This window comes from Notolabrus celidotus, chromosome 3 (genome assembly GCF_009762535.1).
Source record: "Notolabrus celidotus isolate fNotCel1 chromosome 3, fNotCel1.pri, whole genome shotgun sequence".
Taxonomy (NCBI): Eukaryota; Metazoa; Chordata; class Actinopteri; order Labriformes; family Labridae; genus Notolabrus; species Notolabrus celidotus.
The window spans coordinates 12023632-12048201 of NC_048274.1; the positions used below are offsets into that span (position 1 = coordinate 12023632).

General features: G+C 38.9%; 1 protein-coding gene and 1 long non-coding RNA gene across 5 annotated transcripts in view; one reads left to right on the plus strand and one right to left on the minus strand.

Annotated features, from left to right (window-relative positions):
- The window catches only part of LOC117810429, a 200547-nt gene that overhangs the window by 28628 nt on the left and 147349 nt on the right, over positions 1-24570 (plus strand). The window lies entirely within an intron of this gene.
- lmo1 (LIM domain only 1) overlaps positions 19985-24570 on the minus strand; it is a 31814-nt gene continuing 27228 nt past the window's right edge. The window contains exons 3-4 of the mRNA XM_034680266.1: positions 23090-23215; positions 19985-20594 (exon numbers count right to left, since the gene is read on the minus strand). Coding sequence (XP_034536157.1) covers positions 20489-20594; positions 23090-23215 — 232 coding nt within the window. The 3' untranslated portion in view covers positions 19985-20488. The remainder of the gene's footprint in view (positions 20595-23089; positions 23216-24570) is intronic.

Here is a 24570-nt window from a genome sequence, read left to right on the forward strand (position 1 = left end):
GCGCTGATAAGGCCCGCCTGTGCATAGTTGATAATGAGAACAGGCAGAGGAAAAGTGAGTGTTAAACATTTCCTTGGCCCATGAAAAAGGTTCCATTAAGTCCACTGACCCCAATTGAATATTAATGAGCTAATTAACGGATTTATTGTTATGCGCAATTTCTGGAGGGGCAATTTTTTTCAAGTGCTATTATTTTTTCTAATTATTTTCTGTACTTTTTATAATTGAATCTTTGTAGCTGCCAGCATCCTGTTTGTGCCTTGGCAACAAGAAAAAAGGGAGCCTGCATCTGTTTTTCCCCTTCTATTAGCTTGCTGTTACAACAACAAAAACACGAAAAAATTTTAGTTTCCATACCAGTGTTTTTGTCATTAAGACGACTTCCCATGCCTCCAATGCAACCCAAAATACCACTCTTTAAATTCACCATTTTGCTCCTCTGCTTCAGAAATGTACATGGCAATTGATGTTCAGGTGTTGGATTACAAAAGTGCAATTATTTGGTTTACTGCAGGCGGCACTGCATGGAGGACTTGACAAAGGTTTAAATGGGCAGTGACAGCTGGGCTTGATAGATAGCATAATCAGCTGATGTAGAGGATGCACTGAGGCACTCCTCACTGGACAGCTGGAGAGTACAGCCAGCCACTGACAGAGATGCTAACCTTTGGAGATAGACTACTGATACTTCGTTCTGTGGATACATATTGAACTGATGTCAGCTTCATTATCCACCTGGAGAACATTGTGCTCTTTGTTGTCTTACTGTTATCAACATATAACATATAATGTTGAATGGAAAAAGGGAGGGGTGGAATTCACTAAGAATGGATTGTGGCCGTTAGGGATGTACTTTAAGTATTTTCCGTGATCGATTTTTGGAAATGTTAACAATCAATAATCGATTAATCATAAAAAAAACATTATTATTCTCCCGTCAAAAACAAGGCCAAATACGTTTTTTCCCCCTAAATTATATTTTCTACAGCAACAAAATGCAAATAACTGACGGTATTCAATATGGGTACATGTTTAACACTGATTATCAACGGTCTGGCTCATAAAAATATTCTCCGCGGACATAGCCTTATAAAGTGAAGGCTAATAATACTAACAGAAAAGTACTTCAGACTCACAGTACCAGTTTTCTGTCTACTCGTACTTATTGAGAAAAATAAACATGTGTATTGGGTCAGGTGTCAGCCGGGAGCGCAACCGGGTAATAATCAGTCCAGCAACAGAAAAGCCCAGACAGCTCTGATGTTGCTGGGCTGAAAACATAGCGCACTAGCAATTCCCACCAGTCTGTTGGCTTTGTATCTAAAGATGGGGAAATGTCCCTTTTAAAGTAGTCAGCCTTTGTGTCCGTGTCATTGTTGGCAGCAGTTGCGTATTGATCCTCTTAAAAAAGTGCACTTGGAGACCTGATGCACAGCTGCAGCCGCCAGCTGAGCGTCCCCTTTGTACGCAACACCTTTAACAGCTGATTCACATCGAAACATGCTTTAAACTTAAAACACTGCCCTGATAGCTGAGTGTAATATGAGACCACATGATGTTTGTTCCACGTGACGGAAAATTTAAAACAAAAATGCGTGTTTCGAGTAATGTCTTAACAATCAATTAATAGATAATCGATTAATGCCCACGATGTTCTGCAGCTCTGTTCAGTTTGCTCCAGTTTGGCGTTTTGTTGTAACTTAAATGAGCTGTTAGCATCTCCTGCTACGCTGTGTGCTCTCATCCCGAGGGCGCTAAATTATACCCTCATATAAAGAGCTGAATGGAGAGGTGGAGTCCTCACTAGTTGTGGAGTTGATTCATGACAGTCGTAACATTGATTTAATACTTTATATCCAGTTTACTTCCTGGAGCGAGCTAGCAAAGAGCTCGTTCAGAAAACATGTACAGATGTATTACTTCAAGGTCACCCAGAGGTGGATTGTTGTCTCGATCACTAAAGGCTTTGTGTTCAATAACACTCCATCCCAGTAACCAGCAACTCTCGACAGATTGTAAATATTTCACTTTAACCGTGCGGAGCTGTTAGTGCCAGAGTTTGTGAACTAGGTGTTTAAAAAAAAAAAAGCTGCTCATTTGCATATAAAGAGGCATATTTGGCTCCAAATGAATGCTTTATTTTGATTATTTATTATTTTGATTATTTTTCTATTCCTCATTTATTTAGAATTGATATCATTATAATTATTTACCAATTTTTTTTTTTTTCTTCTTTACACAAGTTGTAGGTAGAGCTGGGCGATATTGAACAAAATTTTATCACGATAACATTTTTCATATCAGTAAATATCAATAATTATCATAATAAATGTCGAATCATTATTCCATTTAAATATAAAGTCAGATTTTTGCACCTGAAGATGCTTTGTAAGCTTGTGTCTGGAATTTAGTTCTCTGATGAGCTTCTTGAATCCATCATTTCAATCTGTTAAACATTAGGTGGCAACTAGCGTCTAAGGCACATTAGCGCCCCCTCCCTTTCCAGTGGGCGGGTGAAATTACAGGTTTAAATATATTTAATTTTAACGAACATTTGTTATATTTATATTGAGAAAATCTATACCACGATAATTATTGTTAACGAATTATTGCCCAGCCCTAGTTGTAGGAGGTTTTAGGTGGGGGGAGCTCATGATAATGACACTAGGATTGTTATAGTTAAGTACTGCCACTGGTTCACACACTCTGTTTGTCTTTCCTTCTTCACACTGCCACTACTTATATGCACTGTAATTACAAAATCAATTAAAATAATGTAAGAAGACAAATGAATGCGTAATAGTTCATTTAAATATGCAAACAACACTGGCGCACAGGGATGCAGTTTGCTTGGCGGGACAGTTTGTGGAGCATTTAACCCTTTACACGTGCTTTGTGAATTAAGCGATGTGTTTTCTGCAAATCCTTTGTTGAATCAGACTTACAGTCTTCTTTAATTGAGAGGTCGGTTTTATACACATGTAAACTCCATATATCCACACTAGTTTTGAATATAAAATAAGCCCAAACATACCATGAGTATATCCCTGTAAGCTGTTTTGTATTTAGGTTATTTTCAAATGGGGAGAGCCTTCGCTGAATAGACTACATCTCCCGGCATACCCATGAATTGCCCTGAAATCCCTCATGTAGAGTACGAGCAAGCTGTGAAGAGAAGGTCATGTAAGTTCCTGTTACATTGATCCACACTCTGTTGGATCTCTGTCAAGCATAAAAAAATAACACTGAAATCGACCAGTTTTAAGTGTTAGATTCCCGCCTTGTGATAAATATACAGAGTGTACAGTCTGGCCCATCACATCAAGAAGCTCTCTTTTAGGTGGAAGCGGTGAATAAGAAGCAGCAGAAGCCTCTCTGATAACCTTTTTGATAACACAAATCTGATTATTATTACATCTCCCTGTCTTCTTGTTTGTGTAATTCTGTTTATGGCTGAAATTCAATTCCAGCTTAATAAAACCATCAATTTCTTTTGGTGACTCCACCAATATAACTTAGAGTAATGAACTCATTTTGCTGTTGTATGGAAATTTTGTCTCATTACAATAATTTTGCCTGATCCACTCGGCAGCCAATATTAAGAGAAAGGCCCTACAGTCATGGACTGGGTTATTATGCTATACATCACAAAGTGTATTAGTCTCATAAAAGCTGTCAACAATAAGGTTGGAAAGTTTGTGCCCGTGGCCCAGTGGGTTAATATATATTTCCTCCAAAGACTGACTGGAAGTTTCCAAGCTTTAATGCTGCTATACAGTAACCAGTGTTCTGCTAGTTGGGAGTTTCACATTCAACACCCATCCCCCCCTTTTACCCACATTATTAATCCTTTATCCACACAGGTGGATTTCCATCAAATTAGCTGTTTAGTCTGTCCTCATGTCTGAACCGAATGTAGACTTGATGAGTTTGTAAAGCTGAAACTTGCCTTCATATTCACAGGGCACTTAGGTAAAGCTCATGAGGGAACACAGCCTCTCTGTAACTGGAGAGTTTTTCATAAACACACTGAGAGTGAGTGAAATTAAATCAATTCCAGACACAGAGATGTTTTGTCTTCATAAGGCGAGGACTTATTGGTTCTCTCAGTAGCATGGATTTGTGACTTTGTGCAGTATTGTCCACTCTGTGGAATTCTTTCCACGCCAAACCTCCCGTATGTTAGGATTTAATGCTTATTGGTTGACCAACTTTGTGGAGACTCTGAGGTTTGAAAAAGCCCAACTTTCCAATCGCAATTCATTAGCATTGTTAGTACTTCATTGCAGTTGTGTGCGAGTCCCTGCTTATTGCAGTTTTTGGACATGTGTAGGACATTCTGTGTGCCTTTAAGTAACATCCCTTGATTGAAACCATGATTGCCCTCGTGGCTGGCGACTGAGTTTGTCCTCACACTTATAAGAACCAAAGTGGGGACAAAGATCAACAGCAGCGCATGGTAATTGTTTTGCAAACTGCATGTCAGCGTGAATGTGTGGCGCTGAAAGAGCCTTCTTCGCACGGCGCTCTAACGCTTCAAATGCAGCTCTGAAATAGCTTGATGCTTCTTGAAGAGGGTAATCTTTTGTAACAATCAATTACAATGCATTTCCCCCTCTGTCTAGGCACTAATAGCTCCTGTCTGTGCACATGGTGAGGCATGTCTAGTAAATATACACTGTTTTCCTTTTAAATGTCTTATAATATGCATGGGGAACACAGAAACACACTATGATAGAGGGGTTGAGCATCAAAGCTGGAGAAGCAATTCAGCCGAGTTTCTCAGTCAGAGAAATGAGGATGGAGGCAGTTTGTGGCTTTCCTCCCATTAGCCAGATTGAATTACTGTGTTTTACTTTTAAGGGCCATCTGTTCTGGTTTAAGTCATATTTCTAAATCTGTCATGTTCTGTGTATGTGTATGTGTGGAGAATGATTCTTTGATGGGTTGGATCTCTTTTTTTGCTGAAAATAAAATTATCTTTAAAGACTATTGTGACTGCAAAAGATGTTGTAGTTTGCAGGCATTTGAAGACAGAAGGTCCTTCTAATGCTGCCTCGCATCAGTTGCATGTTAATAAGGTTGTATCGACAACTTCCTGTGCTCACAAAGGTATCCTTACAGAGATAATTACATTTAATGTACTTAACAAGAAACAAGGTACAGTATGTCCAGTTTTTCTTTGAGATCCTGATACAGATTAATCTAAATCCTGAGTTAGATTGCAGAGGAAGTGACTGCTGTGTGGTAAGATAGATAAAGAGATGCAGTGATGAGTGATGTGGTTCACTCAAAGGCCATGGTGTTAAGCAGTCTCATTGAATTGCAATATGAAAAGATTATTCATCTACCAGACAGTTTTTGAGTGAACTAAGAGATCTGACATTGCTTTAGTGGAATACTTATTTTCTAAAGTTACAAGGATGATGCTTAACAGTTATGTCTAAGGACTTTTTGCTTTACTCACTAGACAGCTGTCAGCTTTAGATGGAAGCCCCCACTTTACTATTTGCTGAACACCTCCTCCTAATTGTGATTTTCCAGTCATATCTCTAACTGGGCAGAGCAAGCCTGTCAAGCTTTGCAATAGTCAACATGCTGAAGAGATGAACATCTGATTTTATTTTTTGCAAATGCTGAAATACAAACGTAGATGTTTCCGGCTAATGCATCTTCCATTTAGTTTGGAGCTGGGCGGTAAATCGATATCGACAATTGTTGCATCTCAATATAAATATAACAAATGTTCGATAAGAATTAGATAAACCTGTAATTACACCTCCAAACCACTTGGAAGGGAGGGGGGGCGCTAATGTGTCTTAAATGCTACTTGACACCCAACATTAAACAGAAGAAGATGAAGGTATTGAACAGCCAATCATGTCGCAGGGTGAGAGGTAGGCGGGGCTTAAAGACATTTAGAGTGGAATGTAAACACAGCTGAAAGGAGCGACAGCGGCACTGAAGAAAACCCAAAACCTACCAGCTCAAAGCAGATTCATAAGTCTGAGTTGACTCTGCGTTAACTATTAACTTAATACACTTCATTAAATATACTTCCAGGTTGTGGGGAAAGGGATAGCACGGAGTAAACTTCTGCTGTGCATGTCCAACACGTTTAATGTCCATTGGGATCGTAGTACAACTGAACACTGAATAACCGTGATGCATTCATTGCACTGTAGGAAACAATATCACTCCGCCTGGTACCCTTACGGCCAAATTCCACCCGGTCCGTCATGGCACCAGAGCTGATAGGTTTCTACTGTAGTCAATCTGTTAACTCTCACTGGATCCGCTCCGTTGCGTTCCGGCTGCATCAACGCAATGGATCAGATACACAAGACTTCTATTTTTTTCCGAATGCTGAAGCATGACTAATCAATCTCAACAGAGCAGATGGAGCGGGACAGGAAGTCAGGCACCAAAACAAAATGAAAACATCCGGTTCATTTGCAGATTAAAACACTGTGTTATCGTTAGATCGTTTTTTAACTTAACTATGAAAACAAAATGTCATTTTGAGGTTTTCAGAGGACCATAAAGACAACATGGATGAGGAGAGGAGAAGGAGAATCCTTGATTCAGTTATTGCCACGGGAAAACCTCGGTCACATGACTCCAGCTGTCTGGCGGTCCTGCTCCGTGCTTTGTTCCGAAAACGCAACGGGTGTTGACGGATGAGAGAGCGAGGAGCCGGACCGCAGCGGATCGGAGACGGACCGGACACGGATCTGGTGGAAGTCCTGTGTTAGTAATCTTGAAGGGGAGTGCACAAGTCCACAAATACTCTACTAAACTGATACACAGGATACAACTTCTTATGTTTGTTGTAAATTTGAATCGACCACTTGAGAAAAATAAGAATCTACAAACTAAAACTTCACAAAAATTGTATCTTACATAAAGCCCTGCTTCCTGTCAAAAATGAGCAATTCTAAGCTTATCAGAGTACTAAATCCTAGACACAAGCTAACCTTTTGGTTTCAACTTTCACTATGCAGTGACAGTTTTTTTTTCTTTTCATTAGTTATCATTTGCCCAAATCAAGGCAACCTTTTGCCCTCCGGGTCATGTCTTAGCCTCTATCCCTGAAGATAAATCCTCACTGGATGAAATTGTTGCTTAACTTTAATGCACTCCTTTACACCAGATGGGCATAACCATGTGTTATCTTAAATGAGGATATATGAAGGATACATGCTAATTCAGGATAAAGAACGCTTTTCATTTAATGAGCGCTCTGAGCAATACATTTATACCGTGTCATCGTCTGTCCTCATTCTGACATGAAATGCTGACATGATCCTATACAATTTAGGCCTGGAAGAGCCTCTAAAATGTCAGTGATCCACTGTGCCGTTGCAGAGATGGAGGTGCATGGCTTTCGGGGACAAACCATTTCCCTGGCAGCAGAAAGACTCTCCAGAACAACCTCTTCACAGCCCAGCAGGCCTTGCACTGTCACTGAGTCCCACGATTGAATTGAATGGTCCACAGATTACTCAATTATTTCTATATACCAGCCTTCCATGGCAGACTAAAGGCCTATTATTGGAGGGACTGAGACCATAGGAACTTATTACATGTGTGACCTTTTAAAGCCTTTCACCGTGATGGATCTCAGGTGAGAATTTACTGGAATCAATTTTTATCTGAAAGCTCGATGCTTGCTCACCAGCCCAGCCCTGTGTGAAACATTCACTTTATAAAAAAACAAAAAGAGGGAGGGAGGGAGGGAGGGAGGGAGGGAGAGCCTCCTGACTACTGGAAATGGGCAAGATTTTAAAGCACCCCAAATGCCTTTGTGTCCTTTCCTCCCAAATTAAAGAGACTTTGAAATGGAGGGCTGGAGGAAGTGGTGGAGTATTGTGCTTAATCAAGGTAGAAATACAAAGACAGAACCAGTTCCCCAAAGGTTCACATCAAAAGGTGCATCCCACTTTGTGAGCTATTTAATCAGTTAAAACACAGATGGCAGGCTGCCGCAATTAATTAATCATATATGAGGCATCCTGTACCTGCTAGCAGAAAGTATGTCAGTGCTACAGAGATCTCATTTGGATTTCATTGTTACTTTGTGCCACCAAAATAATTGCTGAATTTGAATAGGACTAGCTTTGGAAGTTATGCAGAAATAATGTAATGAAATTGAATATAAGCCACTGTTCTTCCTTTTTATAATGAACTACATGTTTTATTGTAGCAAGATAAAGGTCAGGCTATTATCATTGCCAGGCGTAATAGGAAGCCCCAACTCATCTTTGCCTGATGCTGCCATAGCTTATGTTAGCGTAGCAATCGTATAGATGCCATTGAAATGTTTTATTAGAGAAATGATGGACCAATCAGAGCTGTGCTATTACTTAGCTACTGTATTAGTTAGCTCACTGACAACAGTCATACCACTCACAACATAATTGTTATTTCAACATGATAATTTATTTGAGTGTGAGTTATGGTAAATGCTACTATTATTTGTTATTACCCAGCTTCCTTGCTAACCATCCAGCTGTGTGCAATACTAAATTCTGATTGCTTAAAACCCCATAACAATGGTAATCAATTCTGAATATTTAGAGCGATGCCAGAGACAACTATACCACACATGCCTTGTTAAATCAATCCATGGAAAGGAGTCTGGAACATAAATTGAGCCTATGAGTTCACCCCTTCCTGTTGACAATGTGGTGAAAACGTAAGGTTCTGTACCTGAGTTTATGATAGCGCTGATGGCATCAACATGGAGGATATTTTAAATATTACTCTAAATTTATTGGGAGAGTATAAACTTTGGATTCATGGACAATGGCTGACCAGTCAACAGACAAGAGAAGGAAAACGGTGCAGACTAACAAGGGATGTTAAAATACAAATGGAACTAAGTGAAAGAGACGTCGATCAAAGTAAAAAAAACATTCATAAAGCAATCACAAACCGCAACACGGTGTGGGCTTTGGCTGTGTAGCAGGACTGGTTGAATAGAGGGAAAATGCCAACAGAAAAGTAATGGGTAGAAGACCTTATACAGGTGCTTCTGTTGTTTTCTGTTTTAATGCCAAGGGAAAAATAATAGTGTTAAGTCTTTTCTGTGAATGAAAATGTGAAGTTTGATGTGATTTCCAAGTAGGCTGATAAAAACCCTGTCGCCCTGGAAGGGCCACCAAACATTTAATTGATGGAACTATTTTTTTTTCTGCATAAATAGATCATTTTAAATTTATAAGACTGACTTAGAGTCAATATGTTTGTAGCTTTAAATGGTAGCTGGGTAATAATTCACATTAGGGTCTTTTCTCATACTGTTCGGATTCTGTTTCACATAACCACCTGCTCACTATATATTATCCCAACTGTGTTGCATGATTGAACATTGCTTTGATAAAACAGATCGGTCAGTTACTACATTTTGGTTTGGACAAAACCCCCAAAATATAAAAAGGTCAATACAATAAAGACAAGAGAAGTTCCTGAATCATTAGCTTAAACAGAAATGAGCCAAAACTGTCAATCCAAATCTAAAACCAAGTGAGAATCAGAAATGTGCTGTAGTTGGGTTCCCTTTGAAATAGATGGGCGGGCTAATGCCATGCCATGAGAATAGGAGCAAATAACACATCACCAGTTGGAGGTAAACATTTATTCTGTTTTTGCCTTTTCCACAGAGCTCCTTTATAGGTTTGTGTTACAGAGAGTTTATTGATTTCCTGTCACAAAATCAGACAATTTAAACTACAAGAAGAAATGAAAACTGGTTTTGATTCTCTCTCTCTCTCTCTCTCTCTCTCTCTCTCTCTCTCTCTCTCTCTCTTACATTTTCACAGACTTTCAAACTGCATCTTAAATTAAGTGAAAAAGAAGGGATGGATACAAACTCACAGTTTAGCAAGGTTACATATGGAGACACACATGGTGGGCGATATGGCAAAAATATCATTACTACATATTTTTTGGCAGAATAATGATCTCCATTTTATCATCTATGTTTTTCATGTTTACTTTCAAGACTATCTACAAGTTACTAACCAGTACAACCAAACACAGTTCCTTATTTAAAAAAAACAGTGCTCAAGTGACATGAGTAATTTACCATTCAAGCCAAAGCCTTTTTTTTAACAGTTTTAATTTTTGTGTGCAATTAAGCACAATCGTGCTAAGTACAACTGACATAAAACAAGAATGTTGAGATGGATAGACTTTGTTTACTCAGTTTCAAACTTTGTTGCTACAACACTCAGGTAAAGTGCAGCTAGCTTATCAAGCTAGTTTATCACTCTATTCACTATTTTTGTCTGAAGTTACACTAAGTATATAACTGTTCATTCAGTAATAGATACCGAGTACTTCCTGCATGCATTTCACTTTCTAGTAAGATTTAAAGCGGCATATTTTACATGGTAATTTAATAAAAGGGTAGAAGGTAGTGTAACTGCCTGAAAAGAGAAAAAGCAATCATTATTGGTTCATTTAAATGCTTAATGCATGCTTAAATCCAATGTGTTATTTCCTAGTATCAATACAATCGATTTACTACCTTTTGAAACGATGTTAGATCGATATATGTCATCCAGAAGGCCAACTTGCTGAGCACAGATCAATGTAGTCGTATCATAGGAGTATAAATCAATACATTGATGTAGTAGAAGAATCGTTACACCCCTAGTATCAAGGCACAGGAACGGGGTCTAGGTTATTCAATTCTTGGCAACACTCACAACCACTGCAAACTTGCAACCTGACAGTCTTTTATACTTGACTTTAAAACAGTCATTCTAAATAGTGTTCAACTGGACATCATTCTGAACATCTGGACATTTCTTTGCCAACACAATGGGGAGTGGAAAAAGGTGGTTCCGCTTACAAACAACAAGGACCAAAAAGAAAACACTAGGGTTAAGGCAGGTCTATACCAAAGACAAAGATGTCGTAGCACCAACGTCACCCATTGGTTTATGGAGGACGATAGCTTAGCTTAACAGTCAATTGAACAGGCAAAGAGCTGGAGCTGAGGTGGACTTTAACCTGCTAGCAAACAGCTACATCGCACCCAGCTCACCATGAAGTCAGTCATACCTCTTATTATGCAAAGCATGTGAAACTCTTTCCCTGATATTGCCTTAACAGGCACATTATATAAAAATGTTCCCCCTGTACCGTGTGTACGAATAAATAGCTGATCTGCATAGCGAAAAATGTTTTTTTAACCTTGATGTTAATATATTTCATTTGTATGTAAGACTGGGTATTTCAACATGGGACCTAGTGGTGATTCCTTGGCTTTTGGGCCAGCCTCAAGTGGACAATCTGGGAACTGCAGCTTTTTAATTTTCAGCGTTGGCTTCATTTTCAACACCAGAGGTTTCCTGTTGCTCTACAATATATATACCCTATGTAAGCTCTATAGTTCAGGTCCACCAGAGCACATATACTGTATTATATCTGATGTTGGTACTGTGAAAATCACAGCTGAGTCGTCAAACAGGAAACATGTTTTTTTCAGTTGTAGATAAATAACTCTTCGGTAACAGCTGCACACAGAGCGAGTAAACACTTTGTTCATTCACTTACAGAATACAGAACCTATACATTCACTGCTTGCGTCCTTCCCATCCTCCGTCATTCATTCACAAGCCTATACATACTGACAGACACCCTATGCAAGGTTGTGTACTTTCTGATCTACCAGCTTATTTTGTACATTTTGCACATGAATGTTTCCATTCAGTCCAATGGTGTATTTCTTCAGAGCACAAGAAGAATGCAGCAAAACAGAGATAATCAAAAATAATATACAGTAAACATCCTCTCTGGATCATCCATACTCTACAAGGTGGGGTGCCCTCTCTCACTCTATTCTTTATGAGAGGAGAAAATTGCACATGTAATAAAATCCAATTTTGTATTTCATTCTGAGAAGTACAATAAACACAAAACAAGCAGTAAATAAGCTTTTCAAAAAGCTGATTACCAAAGCAATTTATTGCCAAGTCCAGGATGGTGTTAAAGCAGAGCAGCGCTGGAAAGTGGAGGGGTCCACATTCCAAATCTTCTCTCCCTCAAGCTCTTTGCTTTCCATGTTATTAGCCGGGCTGCTTGGTGAGCAGCCAATCTGATCAACTTATTTTACTATATAATGCCCCAGCTCTGGCTGAAAGCAGTTAAAAAAGGATTGTGATTGAGGTCATCCTTGCATCCATCACAGTGGTAAACACTGCTTTGTATATTATCAAGTCCTTTTTGGTGTGTTGGTGTGAGTATTTTCTTTTCCAGCAGCAAAGAGATCATGTGGGCCTTGAATCGTGAGGAGGGTTCTGACATTAGTGGAGTGAATCAGTCCAGTAAATGAAGCCCTGGACTCCGTTTTCACCTGCAGAGAAATAAAGTAGTGATGCAATGTTGCTATTATTGGACGCTCATTAGGTATCTCCCCAGAAACTTCCAAATATTTTAAATGAATTGCCAAGAGAAAAGATATTTTTGAATACTGTTCTACTTTCCTAAGTTTTGTTCTTTTTTTTTCTTCCTCCCATTCCCTGATAAAACACAGCATTAATTTGAAAACTGTATTAGGTTTTTTTCTGCTGCATTGTATTTAAGATATCTTAAATTAGCTCTAACTTTAAGCAGGGATTGAGGAATAAGCAAAAAAAAGTAAAAGTCTGCATAATATTTTTGAATATAAATTGAGGCAGTGATGGCACAGGAGAAAATGCTATGTGGGGATTATTCACAGTTATATAATGTTAGGAAGAAAACCAGGCGCTTCTCATTTTGGTCACTTATCCCTCATTGTAAAGGTCTGTATATTTCATTGCTGGTGCAGCAGCTTAGGGGATACATTTCAAAGCAGCAAATAAAAATTGGCTAAACTTCCAAAATTAGCACTTCAAAGTCAAACATGATTTGCAGCGAGGGAAGGGGTGGAAGCAGTGTGACTGTGAAAGTGCGTTTGTAAAAAGCTGTGTGTGTGTGTGTGTGTGTGTGTGTGTGTGTGTGTTTTGAGTGTGTGTGTGGTGGAGCTGATGTACAGAGTTCAGCATTAGGCCTTAGAACCAATTTCTAGGCAAATTGGTTTCATTTAAGAATGAGATCACAGAGTAAGCAAACCTCTTTCAGGGCAAGTTCATGCATCTGTAGCCATTTATTTCAGTTTTATATGCATTGCTCTGCACAGGCTGTTTGTAGGTAGAATATGCATAATCTTAGCCACGGGGCGCCAAACTATAGTTAAGATGTTCACATTTACCTGTTATTACCATGGAGTTAAATGGCTTCTTCCGTTCCATTGCATTCTGTCAAAAAAAAGCTTCAGCAGTAATTTAGTATTTTGTTTTCCATATTCCTTCCAGCACTGTTGTGGAATCGGCCTAATCAAAGCCACATGCGACTAATTGCCCTCTCCAGTCTCTGGCGAATAGCACGAGTAGGCCCATTAGGCATCAGTCGAACATATGTTGGAGTTTTGGAGTGGGTGTGAAATTCAGTTTATTCTCAAGGGGGATAATAGTCACTTGACCATGGTTTCCATTTCTGCTCATATTTCCATTTGTTTAAGATGACTGTGTTCACCACATTTTAAAACAAACGCTGAAGCTTTGTCTCTGTGGCTGTAAGGTCACAGCTGTCTGTTTGAAGGACAGCATAATGGCTTGTATGAAGAGAACACAGATTATTCATTCAGATGGTTATGTAATAAACATTACGCATGCAGACACAAAAATACATCAACCTCATTGGCATCATCATCACTGGGATGAATTGCTTTTTGGATGGTCAGCTACCTTTTTATGTTTTCAAACATAAGAGGCTAAATTCCACTGAAACACACTTCATAACTGCAATACATACAACATTATAGAGAATTATTACTGTTTTGCATTCAGAAGCAAAGGACAATAGTGCTCTGATTAATGACATGATTTTACATACATAAACTTTTTGGCTCCATTTGTGTTTTGAATTTGATGTGCATGCAGGTGGCACAGGTAGGAACGGCAATACCAGTCTTCTCTCTGTCAGTCTATCCACCACATTTCTCTAGACTGGAATTTCTCAACAAAGTTATTGATTGCCTTTAGTGTTTTCCCAAGTCATTCATGTTCCTCAGAGGATGATCTCTCGAGTACATTCTACATAATTTTTGACTTGAGTCACAGGTTTAAGATTTCAGCTATGACATAAGTCGGCATGAATTGGCACTCATCTTGCTCACCGATTCACGGTACCCAGACCATGCAGATTGCTGTCTTTGCAAAGTCAGTCAGGGCAAAAAGAGCGTACTAAAACGACGGCCTCCATTGGACACAACAGAGCTGCAGCAGGGGCTTGTTAATTGTCCATCTCTTCAATAATGAGGTGTATTTACATCACCTGACAGTTACAGAAGAATTGAGATATGAAGAGAAACTTAAGTTTTCAGGTATTTTATCAGCGTCACTTTTTCAATCTCTCAAAACAGGTTAGTCCTCACCAGAACTTCATTGCTGTGATGTTTACATAAATCTAGGCATGAATCCCTCCTCTTTCACTGCAACCCAGATAGAAAGCTTGCTAAAGTACGGACAGCTCTATGGATTTTCGATCTGGTTAGGTCACTAATGTTGCAGTTTTAGAGGTGCAGGTCAAGGTGGTGGATAATATTCATGCAGATGTGTCACTCTTCCAAAACCACCTACCTATTTAGCTACCTTAAGTTAGTTTGGAGTTGTTTACATTGGTCTACACACACCAACCATGTCAGAACGAGTACTACATGAACTAAATATACATTAATTAAAATACTTGTTTTTACTCCAACTTACCATGAATGAAATGCTTGTTTTAAGGCATGTGAACTTTGATGTTTGCCATTGTTTTGTCCCCTCACCATGAACAGTGGAGCATCCAATAGCATTAATCCACGATTTCCTCCTCTCAGGATTTTCTTTCTCAGATGGGATTCTTTAGAAGGAAGACCTGTGCTTGTCTCCTCTTCAGTTAGTGCATCCAATTGAACAACAACTGTCTGTTTTGTTTTTTTCCCTAATTTTTTAACATGTAGTTGTCTGCAGAGTCTAGTAACTTCTTATTGTGTAGTAATAGGAAGGCTTTCTTGCCCACTAGGTGGGTGGATCCTTAAGTGTGTGACATCACGTGAAATGAATTAATTCTTAATTTCAAAGTAGACACTACAAAGTACCTTACCACTCATGCCATACATCACATCAATCTGCAGAAAGTACTTATGCCACATCTAGTGTACAATCTGACAAAGATGTCACCTTCCGTTAGCATCTGTAAATCACTTGCTGTCCTGATTTAGAAAATACATTGTGATTGCAGTTTGCAAATATCATATCTTTTCTGTTAGTGTACACTGAATGGCACAACAATGTTGAAAGGTCATTGGTGAAACAATACTGTCATGTCTGCTTTTTGAGCACATACAGGCAGCATATGATCCTAGGATTTATAAAGAAGGGACATGTCTAATCTATAAATCCTCTGTCCCATTAAGAAAGTACTTTTTGTGGGAATAAAACAGTTGTCTTGAGCTGTTGGGCAGATAATGATTAGAATTTCCTCCATAGTTGTAATGAGGTTGATTCCTCGCCAGGAGTTGGAGACCACACCAATTTAGAAAACACACTGGCAGGAGGTTACTTTTCATATTACCTGAAGTAATCAAAATGCATGGATAACTATTGGTTTCTTCTTCCAAAAAACTCTCATCCATAAAATTAAATTCAGTATAATGAGAAGTGTTGCTCATGGATCCAGGAGGAAGCACAGAATCACTAGTTTCTCTATCTGCCTTCCTTGTGCTTTTTTTTATACTTTGTGCATCCTTTATGACCACGCTCTGCTGACAGCTGTCCCTGTGTCAATATGAATGTCTGTCAGGAGAGATTATACATCACATGAATCGAGGCAGATAATGAGCAAGAGGGAAGGGCACTTTTTAACACCCCCCCGTGTGCAACATATGACACAAGCCAAGCTAATTAAGCAGATGCCATAATGCAGTAATCAGGAACACAGAGGAGGTTGGAGAATTCACAAACTTGAGTCATAACAGCACAACATTTGGTGCTTAAGAACTTCTCCACCAACACAAGCAGATGGGGATGCCAAGCTGCAGTGCGTGTGTATTTATGTGTGTGAGCATGCCTGAGAGTGTGTGAGTGTGTCAGGATTTGTAAATCTTGATGAGTGTTTCTGTATCTGTTTGTGCATGCCTGTTTGTTCCTTATTCTACATGTGCATGTGTTTTATTATAGCATTAGTATCAAAAGTGTGTTTGTGAGCACTCATTATATAAGCCTGAAAGTGCCTGTGCACGTATGTGCACGACAGCACACACATGCAATCTGAATGGAAGCGTGTGTGTGCTTGTGTGTGTGCATTTACAGCTGGGAACAGTGGTACCTGGTGAGGTGTTTTCCTCATTATTTTTTGCAGAAAATGAGCAATCAGCCGTATTGCATGGAGCCTGATTGTTTCCCTCTGTAAATCAATCCGGGAATTGCAATTAAAATGTTCTCTTATGTGCTATAATTGATGTCTACCTAATCCTTTATTTGCACACCTGCCGCTGAGTCTGAATTTTTAATGAATTTCTAATTAATGTTCTTTGTGTACTTGATTTATATGTTAGCAAATCATAATGCTTCTCTGTGTCCTGCCAGAGGAGAGGTCCTAAGTAGTACCACACATAGGTTGAAAATTGAAGTTTCCCGTCTTATACCAAAATGAAGCTACAGAGGGCTGGATACAAAGTGATAATGAAGCTGTAGAGGTCGAAAAATTCTGTAATATTTGAAAGACTTCTCTAAACACAAATTGAGAAAAATGTTTATTTGTATCAGCCTTTGAAAATAAAAACTGACTGACTCCCACACCTGCTCCTTTTGGTGTGTTCAGTCCAAGCGGCAACCTCCGTTCTTAAATTATGAGGCCAATGCAGAAGTGCTGAAAACTGCAGTTCATTGAGGATCCGCTTGAGGCTGGCTCCGGAAGTACCGAAACCACATACACACACATTCAAAATGAACGATATTTACAGCAGAAATAAACATGTTTACAGCCTGGTACGAATACGTACAAATAGTGTAGTCTGGAGGGCTCATTTCTCGATCGGCACACACTGTACGGGGGTTGAATTTTTTTCTAATGTGGCAATTTCGAAGATATTAAGATTACCAGATTTCCATTATGAGAGGCACAGCTGACTTGATTGACAGGCGGGAACACTGTAGCTGTAGCTCGGTGGCTCAAAGCCCGCTTCTTTACGTCACACTCGCTTGACAGCAGTTATGTTGAGTTCAACATTTCCTATATGGCTGCCGCCGAAGATTGGCCTCAAAACAGCGCTTCAGAAACATATGGGTGACGTCACGGATACTACGTCCGTTATTTACACAGTCTATGGTTCAGTCACTATATTTCGGGCCTTTGACTCACACATGCATGAATGTGCTGTATGTAAGATTCACTGAGAGGTGCATTAGCAGGCATGATGTTCAACTTGTGTTTTATTGGCTTGATCTAATCCTCCAGCAGGTATTTGATGTTTGACGCCTGCTTTATACTCACTGTGGGTTATTGCGAAGAGGGCATCTCACATTTACTCTGCTTCTTCTCAACTTCACATGAAATCAAAGCCAGTGATGTCAGATGACAAACTGTGTGTCTTTTTGTTTTTTCAGAGTCTAATAAGTCACATTGAAGGTGATGTCATGTGATAGAGTGAGACAAGAGGTTACAGACCTGTGTTCACAATAATGTACAGCTTTTAACCTGGAACTGGACTTCAGCTAAAATAAAATGTAGAGTGGATAATTTTCAGAAGCTGCACCCTTTTCCTTTCTGCTCAGGGTATCTCGAAAGAAACAAGTATTCTCCTGTGAAATAAGGTTGTCTTTATAATAAGTTTCCATTGTTAAGAATGTAGTTACATGAGAGCAGTATTGACATTGTTGAATTAATTAAAATGCAAAAAAAAAAAAGTAATGCTCAAATGTTTGTCATGCAGTAACTATTTAGTTATTTACACTGAAATCAATCAGCAAATATTTGATGACAGATTAACACATCAGGAGGATGATTGTCTGCTTTTCTCTGTTTAACAACATTTCAGCTGATGTCGGCTGACGTGAGCTCGGCCTCTAGAATATTATAATGTTGTTATTTTCAGGATTTTGTGTGCTGAATGACGACTTATGAAAATAACAATAATGGATTTAGAATATATGAAGTTACAGCCATAAAAAGAAAACCCCTGGTGTGATTGTCTCAGCCTAATTTTACCAACAACCAAAGTTAATATGTTTGAAATTAACTTGGAGACCACAGACCTCCACCAAGACCAGTAGTCTAGTCATCTGTGCACAACCAGTGTTTATAATTGATGTATTGCCTTTGATTTGATACATGAAACCAGGTCAACCATATTGCTCAATCTGGAGTGGAATCAATAATAGAAATTAAATCCAAATACAGTGTCTTCATTCTTGGCCCATGCTACTCTTTTTCATGCAGTTTCTAGAAAATGTTTTTTTCTGTAATTCTGCTGACTAACAAACAAACAAACAAACACATGGCACGACCATGTTGGCACAGCTAAGGTCTACTCAAAATTGGTCCCAAAGAGTGCAGCATACTTGGTAACCTTGCAGCCATAAACCTTTCTTGTACAACTTTAGTCTCTGAAAGTTGGATATGTGGAAGATTTTGATATTATAGGACAAAATCCTATTCTTAAATCTGCTATATATACACCACCAGTCAAAAGTTTGGAAACACCTTCTCATTCAAGGGATTGTATTTATCTTAATAATTTGAAACACTGTAGATTAATACTGAAGACATCAAAACTATGAAAGAATATATATGGAATTATTTAATTCACAAAAAAGTGTTAAACAAACCAGAATATGTTTTATATTTTAGATTCTGTAAAGTAGCCCCCTTTTTCCTTCATGACAGCTTTGCACACGCTTGGTATTCTCTCAGTCTGCTTCATAAAGTGGTCTCCTGGAATGGTTTCTAATTAACATGAGCCTTGTCAAGAGTTCATTTGTAGACTGACTTGCCTTCCTAATGTGTTTGAAACCATCAGTTGTGTTGTTCAGAGGTAGGATTAGCACACAATGGATAGCCCTATTTGACTACTGTTGTAATCCATATTATGGCAAAACCAGATTATTTCATAGTTTTGATGTCTTCAGTTTTAATCTACAATGTTGAAAATATTTAAAATAAATAAAAACCATTGAATGAGAAGGTGTTTCCAAACGTTTGACTGGTAGTGTACATATATTCATAGAACTGTTTATAATAATGTAGACTTTGTTATTTGTAGAAAGTTTTCTCACCACTTTTTGGCGTTTCCAGTTTAGAGGTCAAGAAGCTGATGTCAAAATAAAATGTTTATTCGATTTTCTTCACACAGCTACATCTAACAAGCAAAGTCATTGATGTGAATGGTCACTCCAAGGACCAGATAGATATTCGACAGCTCGGTATATTGTTGACTGTTGGTGTGTGTATGAGATATAACCTCATCTGATAACCAGTGTCACACAGCTCCATTAACAGAGTCTTCTGGGAAGAGCACTTTTTAATACAGCTCTGCACCTCTGTCGCTGCTGATGAGTTTGAATGAGCTCAAACTCAATGAGCAGTTATTTTCTCTCTAATTTATTTGCTGTTGAATTTCATTTCCAAGCCAATTCACCCTCATAATCAGATGGCAATTAGTGAAGCATGAATCACAGAGAGAGGCTCGGCTTAAGTCACTCTCTTTCATGACACCTGCACGTTCACAACAACAGTTTGGAGAAGCATTCTTTTATTCCAAATAAAATCTTATTTAGGTCATTTTTAACAGCATTTCTAATTCCATCAGAACTATGCAAAATGTAATAAAACGTGTTATGTTGCATCATGTTTTGAAGAAGGACTTCAAATATATTTTCTCTTGCAAGGCTTTTTATAGCGTTGCTGTTTTTTTTTAAGGAGACATGATTACACATCAACACATGGGTTGACCTCCTTCCACAACTTTGGTTTTGGGCCGAGAGAAAAAACTCACTATGAACATTTAAGAATCTTTAATTCACACTAGTAATAAAATTGCATTACATTTCATAAAATAAATGTTCCAGTTTATATATACAGAGAAAACAGACTGTACATACCCTCCAATGAACCATTTCTAAAAGGAAAATCAAACAAACCGGAAACAAATTTCACAAAACATACAAGCAATACAGTGCTCAGCTAAGCAGGCACAACTGTACATCAAAATTTGTAACTGCTCAGTGTTGGGGTGTGGGAGGGGCAAAAAGTTAAACATTTACAACACAGTCCCTCAGGACTGATAAAGGGGTCTTAAAAAGTATTGCAGGCAAGCAGACAGACGCTTGTCTTTTTTTTCCAAGTGCAGCAGAACATCCATCTCGTGTGTAAAGTGTGGAGCCGACTGTTGCTGCCACGAGCTTTCCCACTATTGAACCTGTGTCTCGAAGCTCCCGTTCAGCTGGCCCTCCTCATAGTCCATTTGACACAAAATCATGTTGTTTTTTAGGAAAAACTTGTCCCCCACGCAAAACCTGCCGGCAGAGAAAAACAAACAAAGGAAAATGTTAAAAACACAAAGGCGATTACTGTTGGCATTATGACAAAGTGGAGTGTGTGTGTGTGGTGTGTGTGTGTGTCTACTGGCTGTGCTCTGGCAGGGAAATTGTTGCATTCAAGATCAGCAGGTAATGATGATTCTGTTTGATTGCACACACTGGGTTTGAGATGTTTCACCTGACACCGTGCCTCATCTGATTCAAAGCCTGTTTTAATGGTCATCATAAATATGTGGCTTCAAAATAAAGTAGATGACAACCCTCTCATTTCAAAGCGAGCAGACATGAGCACTGGCAGCCGATGAAAGGCAGGTCAACTCTCCCCCTCGGCCTGGCAAAAAAAAGGCACTGGCACCACGAGAGTTTCCACGGAAACTCTGTTACAGGGTGAGCTTTTTACATGGCAGTTTAGTTCCAGTGCTGGAGAATGTTTTTCCTCTTCAGTCTCAGTGAATTAAAGAGGGAGAATAACACACAGCAGCCTGGCCTACTGATGTTCTCCTCTATGATTTGGTTTGTTTGTGTGACTGCTCCATAATGTGACTGAAGGGGGGAGTGAAGATAAGAATATAGCTGGGCATAGTTTGGCTTCAGTAATGAGCCAGGCTGGTTGAACAGCCATGGCAATAGTGTGCCAGATGAGACCTGGCTTCATGTCTGCCAGCTGAGGAGAGAGACTGCAGTCATAATTCCCTTACAGCAGGTGTTCACTATGGTAACTGAATGTGGCCTGCACAAGGTTAATGGGCTTGTGCTGTGTGGAGGAACAGGGTCACAGCACCCCTGACAAGCATGCAAAGGACGTTCTGCTCCCAGAGTGCTGCCATTACTGACAGTATATTAATGGGAAAAAGCAATATTTGGGTACATCAGATTCAATGTGTATCATACCATAGGCTTTTCATAATGGTTCCTATCATTAAAAAAAAAACACCATTTCACACCTTTGTAAGTCTGCTCTCCCTTGTGCAGCCACATTCCTCTGGAGGGCTTATTTCTGTTGCTCCTATACCTCCTCTTACACATAAATACAGAGCTCATTGTACATCCGCATGGCTTACATTTTTAAAATAAGATGACCACAAAAAAAGGACAAACTGTTGGCAAGGAGTCGCGATAGAAAATGATTAGCTAAAGCTAAAGGAACATTTGTACTTCCAACACAGGAAGACTTCTTCAGGCTTGTGCAGTGTTGTCGTTAAGTGCATCTCTGTTTACATGTGGATTTCTGTTTGTTTATTGTTTTTATTTACACATTTGTGGAGGCAGCTATACTATATGTGTGCAGCACTGGAGACCAAGACTAATTTCCCTAAGGGGACAATAGGGTGTAAAGTATTGTATCGCATTATATCCCATTGTATCTTATTGTATGCTAATACATGGTATTGATTTATGTCATTTTAAAATTAAACTGCATCGACCGTTGTCTGCACTCACAACGCTGATTAAAATTAAACAGATAATGTCTGCAGACACTGCAGGCAGTCTTGTCAGTGTGGCTGCTGTAGAGCAATGTTATCTTCCCAATATGATAAATGATAACACATTTTTCCCATCCTAAATGGCAGCATATCAAATTTAGAACAGTTACTGGCAAGTGTTTAAAATGAAATCTGTTATGATGTATAGTGTAATGCAGTTTTAATCTTGCAACTGACATAAATATCAGTCATATTCTGACTTCTAGCATAAAAGTGTCCTTTTCTATTTCATGAATTAATTAGAAATTAATCCAAAGCAAGTTACTGGCTACAATTATTATTGTGGAATAATGGATTATTATTACATTGTTGCTTTTAATTAAATGCATAAAAACAACTAAACATTATTTCAGCATCATATAATGGCAATGGGCTGACCTGCTCTATACTTATCGGCATCAGCATTTCCTTTCCTGTCCATATCCTTAACCTATTGTCTTTTATCGTATCATATCGTATTGCATTGTATCAATTTTTACCTTATAGTATTGTATCATATTGTATTATATTGCATCGTATTGATTCTTATCACATCGCAGCGTATCATTGTATTGATTCATATCGTATCATATTGTATTGCATCATATTGATTCTTATCACATTGTATCATATCATATTGCATTGATTGGTATGGTTTCATATCGTTTCGCATTATATTGATTGGTATCGTATTGATTCTTATCCTATCGTATCGTATTGCATCGTATTGGATCGATTCTTATTGTATCCCATTGTATCAATTTGTATCGTATCATATTTTATTGTATTGTATAATATTGTATCATATCATATTGTATCATATTTTATTGGATTGTTTCATACTGTATCGTATCACAGACCTGTTCATGGGTCTATGTTTATATAGTAAGAGAAACTGTGCTCTACCTCAACAGCTTCTAATATCTAAGCAATTTGCCATTTTAACCCTCAATTTATGTTGTTTTGAAAGAGGAGTGTTGCAGTGCAGTTATGATCCCGCATTCTTACCTCTGGTTACAAAGCTGACAGGCAAAACAGTCCAAATGGTAAACATTATCTCTGGCTCTCATCACCATTTCAAAGGCTGGGATCAGTTTACTGCAGGCTGCACAGTTCCCCGTTGTACCAAAGAGCCTGAAAGACAGAGAGCACAGACAGAGATTAACCCACCTTCCCTTTACCTTGACGCAATAAAAGAGCAAACAAAACAAAAAAAAATGTACTGACCGCAAGAACAATAGTGAGAAAAATGCTGCAATGGAGGGGAAAATAGGGCAAAATGCATAGAATGCAACACACCAATCTTTCTTGGCACAAACTTGGTGTTTTTTGTTAATGAGAGTCACAAACATGGATCTTAATTCTTGCCTAATGATCTAATTAAAATGATCACATGGTTTTAATCTCCTTCTTCAAAGAAACCCTCCTCGCACATAACAAAAGCAACAAAAACAGATCTGACGCAAAGTATTTGAATTGTTCAAAGTTTTTCACAGCTAAAATACCTAATGAGTGTGTCTCCAACCAAAGCCAGCTGGAGTTTTACACAAGGGGCTTCGTTCTGTAATGTAGTCATAAGTTCAAAAGATTTGTTACAAGGATGTCTCCTGTCTCCTTTTCTGCATGTGTGCTTTCATTCAGAGAGGTGGCTGAGACAATGATGGGAGCTGTAACCTTGAAGAGTTAACAAAATGTTTCCCCGTGATGGCTCCCTGCTTAAACATGGCCGCTGCTTGTTTAGGCGTATTAGATAGGAGCCAAATGATAAAGGTCACAAACAGAGCAAGGAGGCTCTGGCGTAGATCTCTTTTCTCCTCAAAGCAAAGGAACCGGAATGCTTTTCTAAGTCAGATTTACATTTTCATTTTCCAAGCGCCTGCCCCTATGCTTAATTTGGAGATTCTGAAGCCCAGATAGATTTATATATTCTGCTGGAGGAGAGGGGCCGTTTCACAGCTTTGCAAGAGGGGATAAGGCAACAGCAGATTGCCAATCCAACAGTATGTTAAACACTTTTCCCCCAAACATGTAGGGCTCAGACAGAGGAGTCACACTGTTGATATTCTGCCTCGTTTATGCTAGTCCCATTCAGTTGCTTTCACCTTGTTAAAGAAAGCGTCTATCCAGCAGGCCTGCTTCTAATAAGGAGCCGCTGCCCCAGAGGAGCAGGAGAGACAGAAACAGAGGGGGAAAGGTTGTTATGTTCCATAAGAGGGATTCACATGGTGTTAAACAGAGACATTGTTACAACTGGTTACTGTTTCAGTAAATATAGCAGACATCTGCCACCCAATGGACACTCACAAATAAGCTGTTTTTGTCCATAAAGACCTACTTAAAAACTAGTTTTACCCAGGAAAGTTCCCAAAGAGGTCGAAATCAACCCATTGTAAGTATCCCAGCAATTTCCTCTGTTACCATCCCATTACAGCACATAGGTTTTCCAGTAAACACATACTGGCAACCCTGTTTTTATATCTTAACATGGT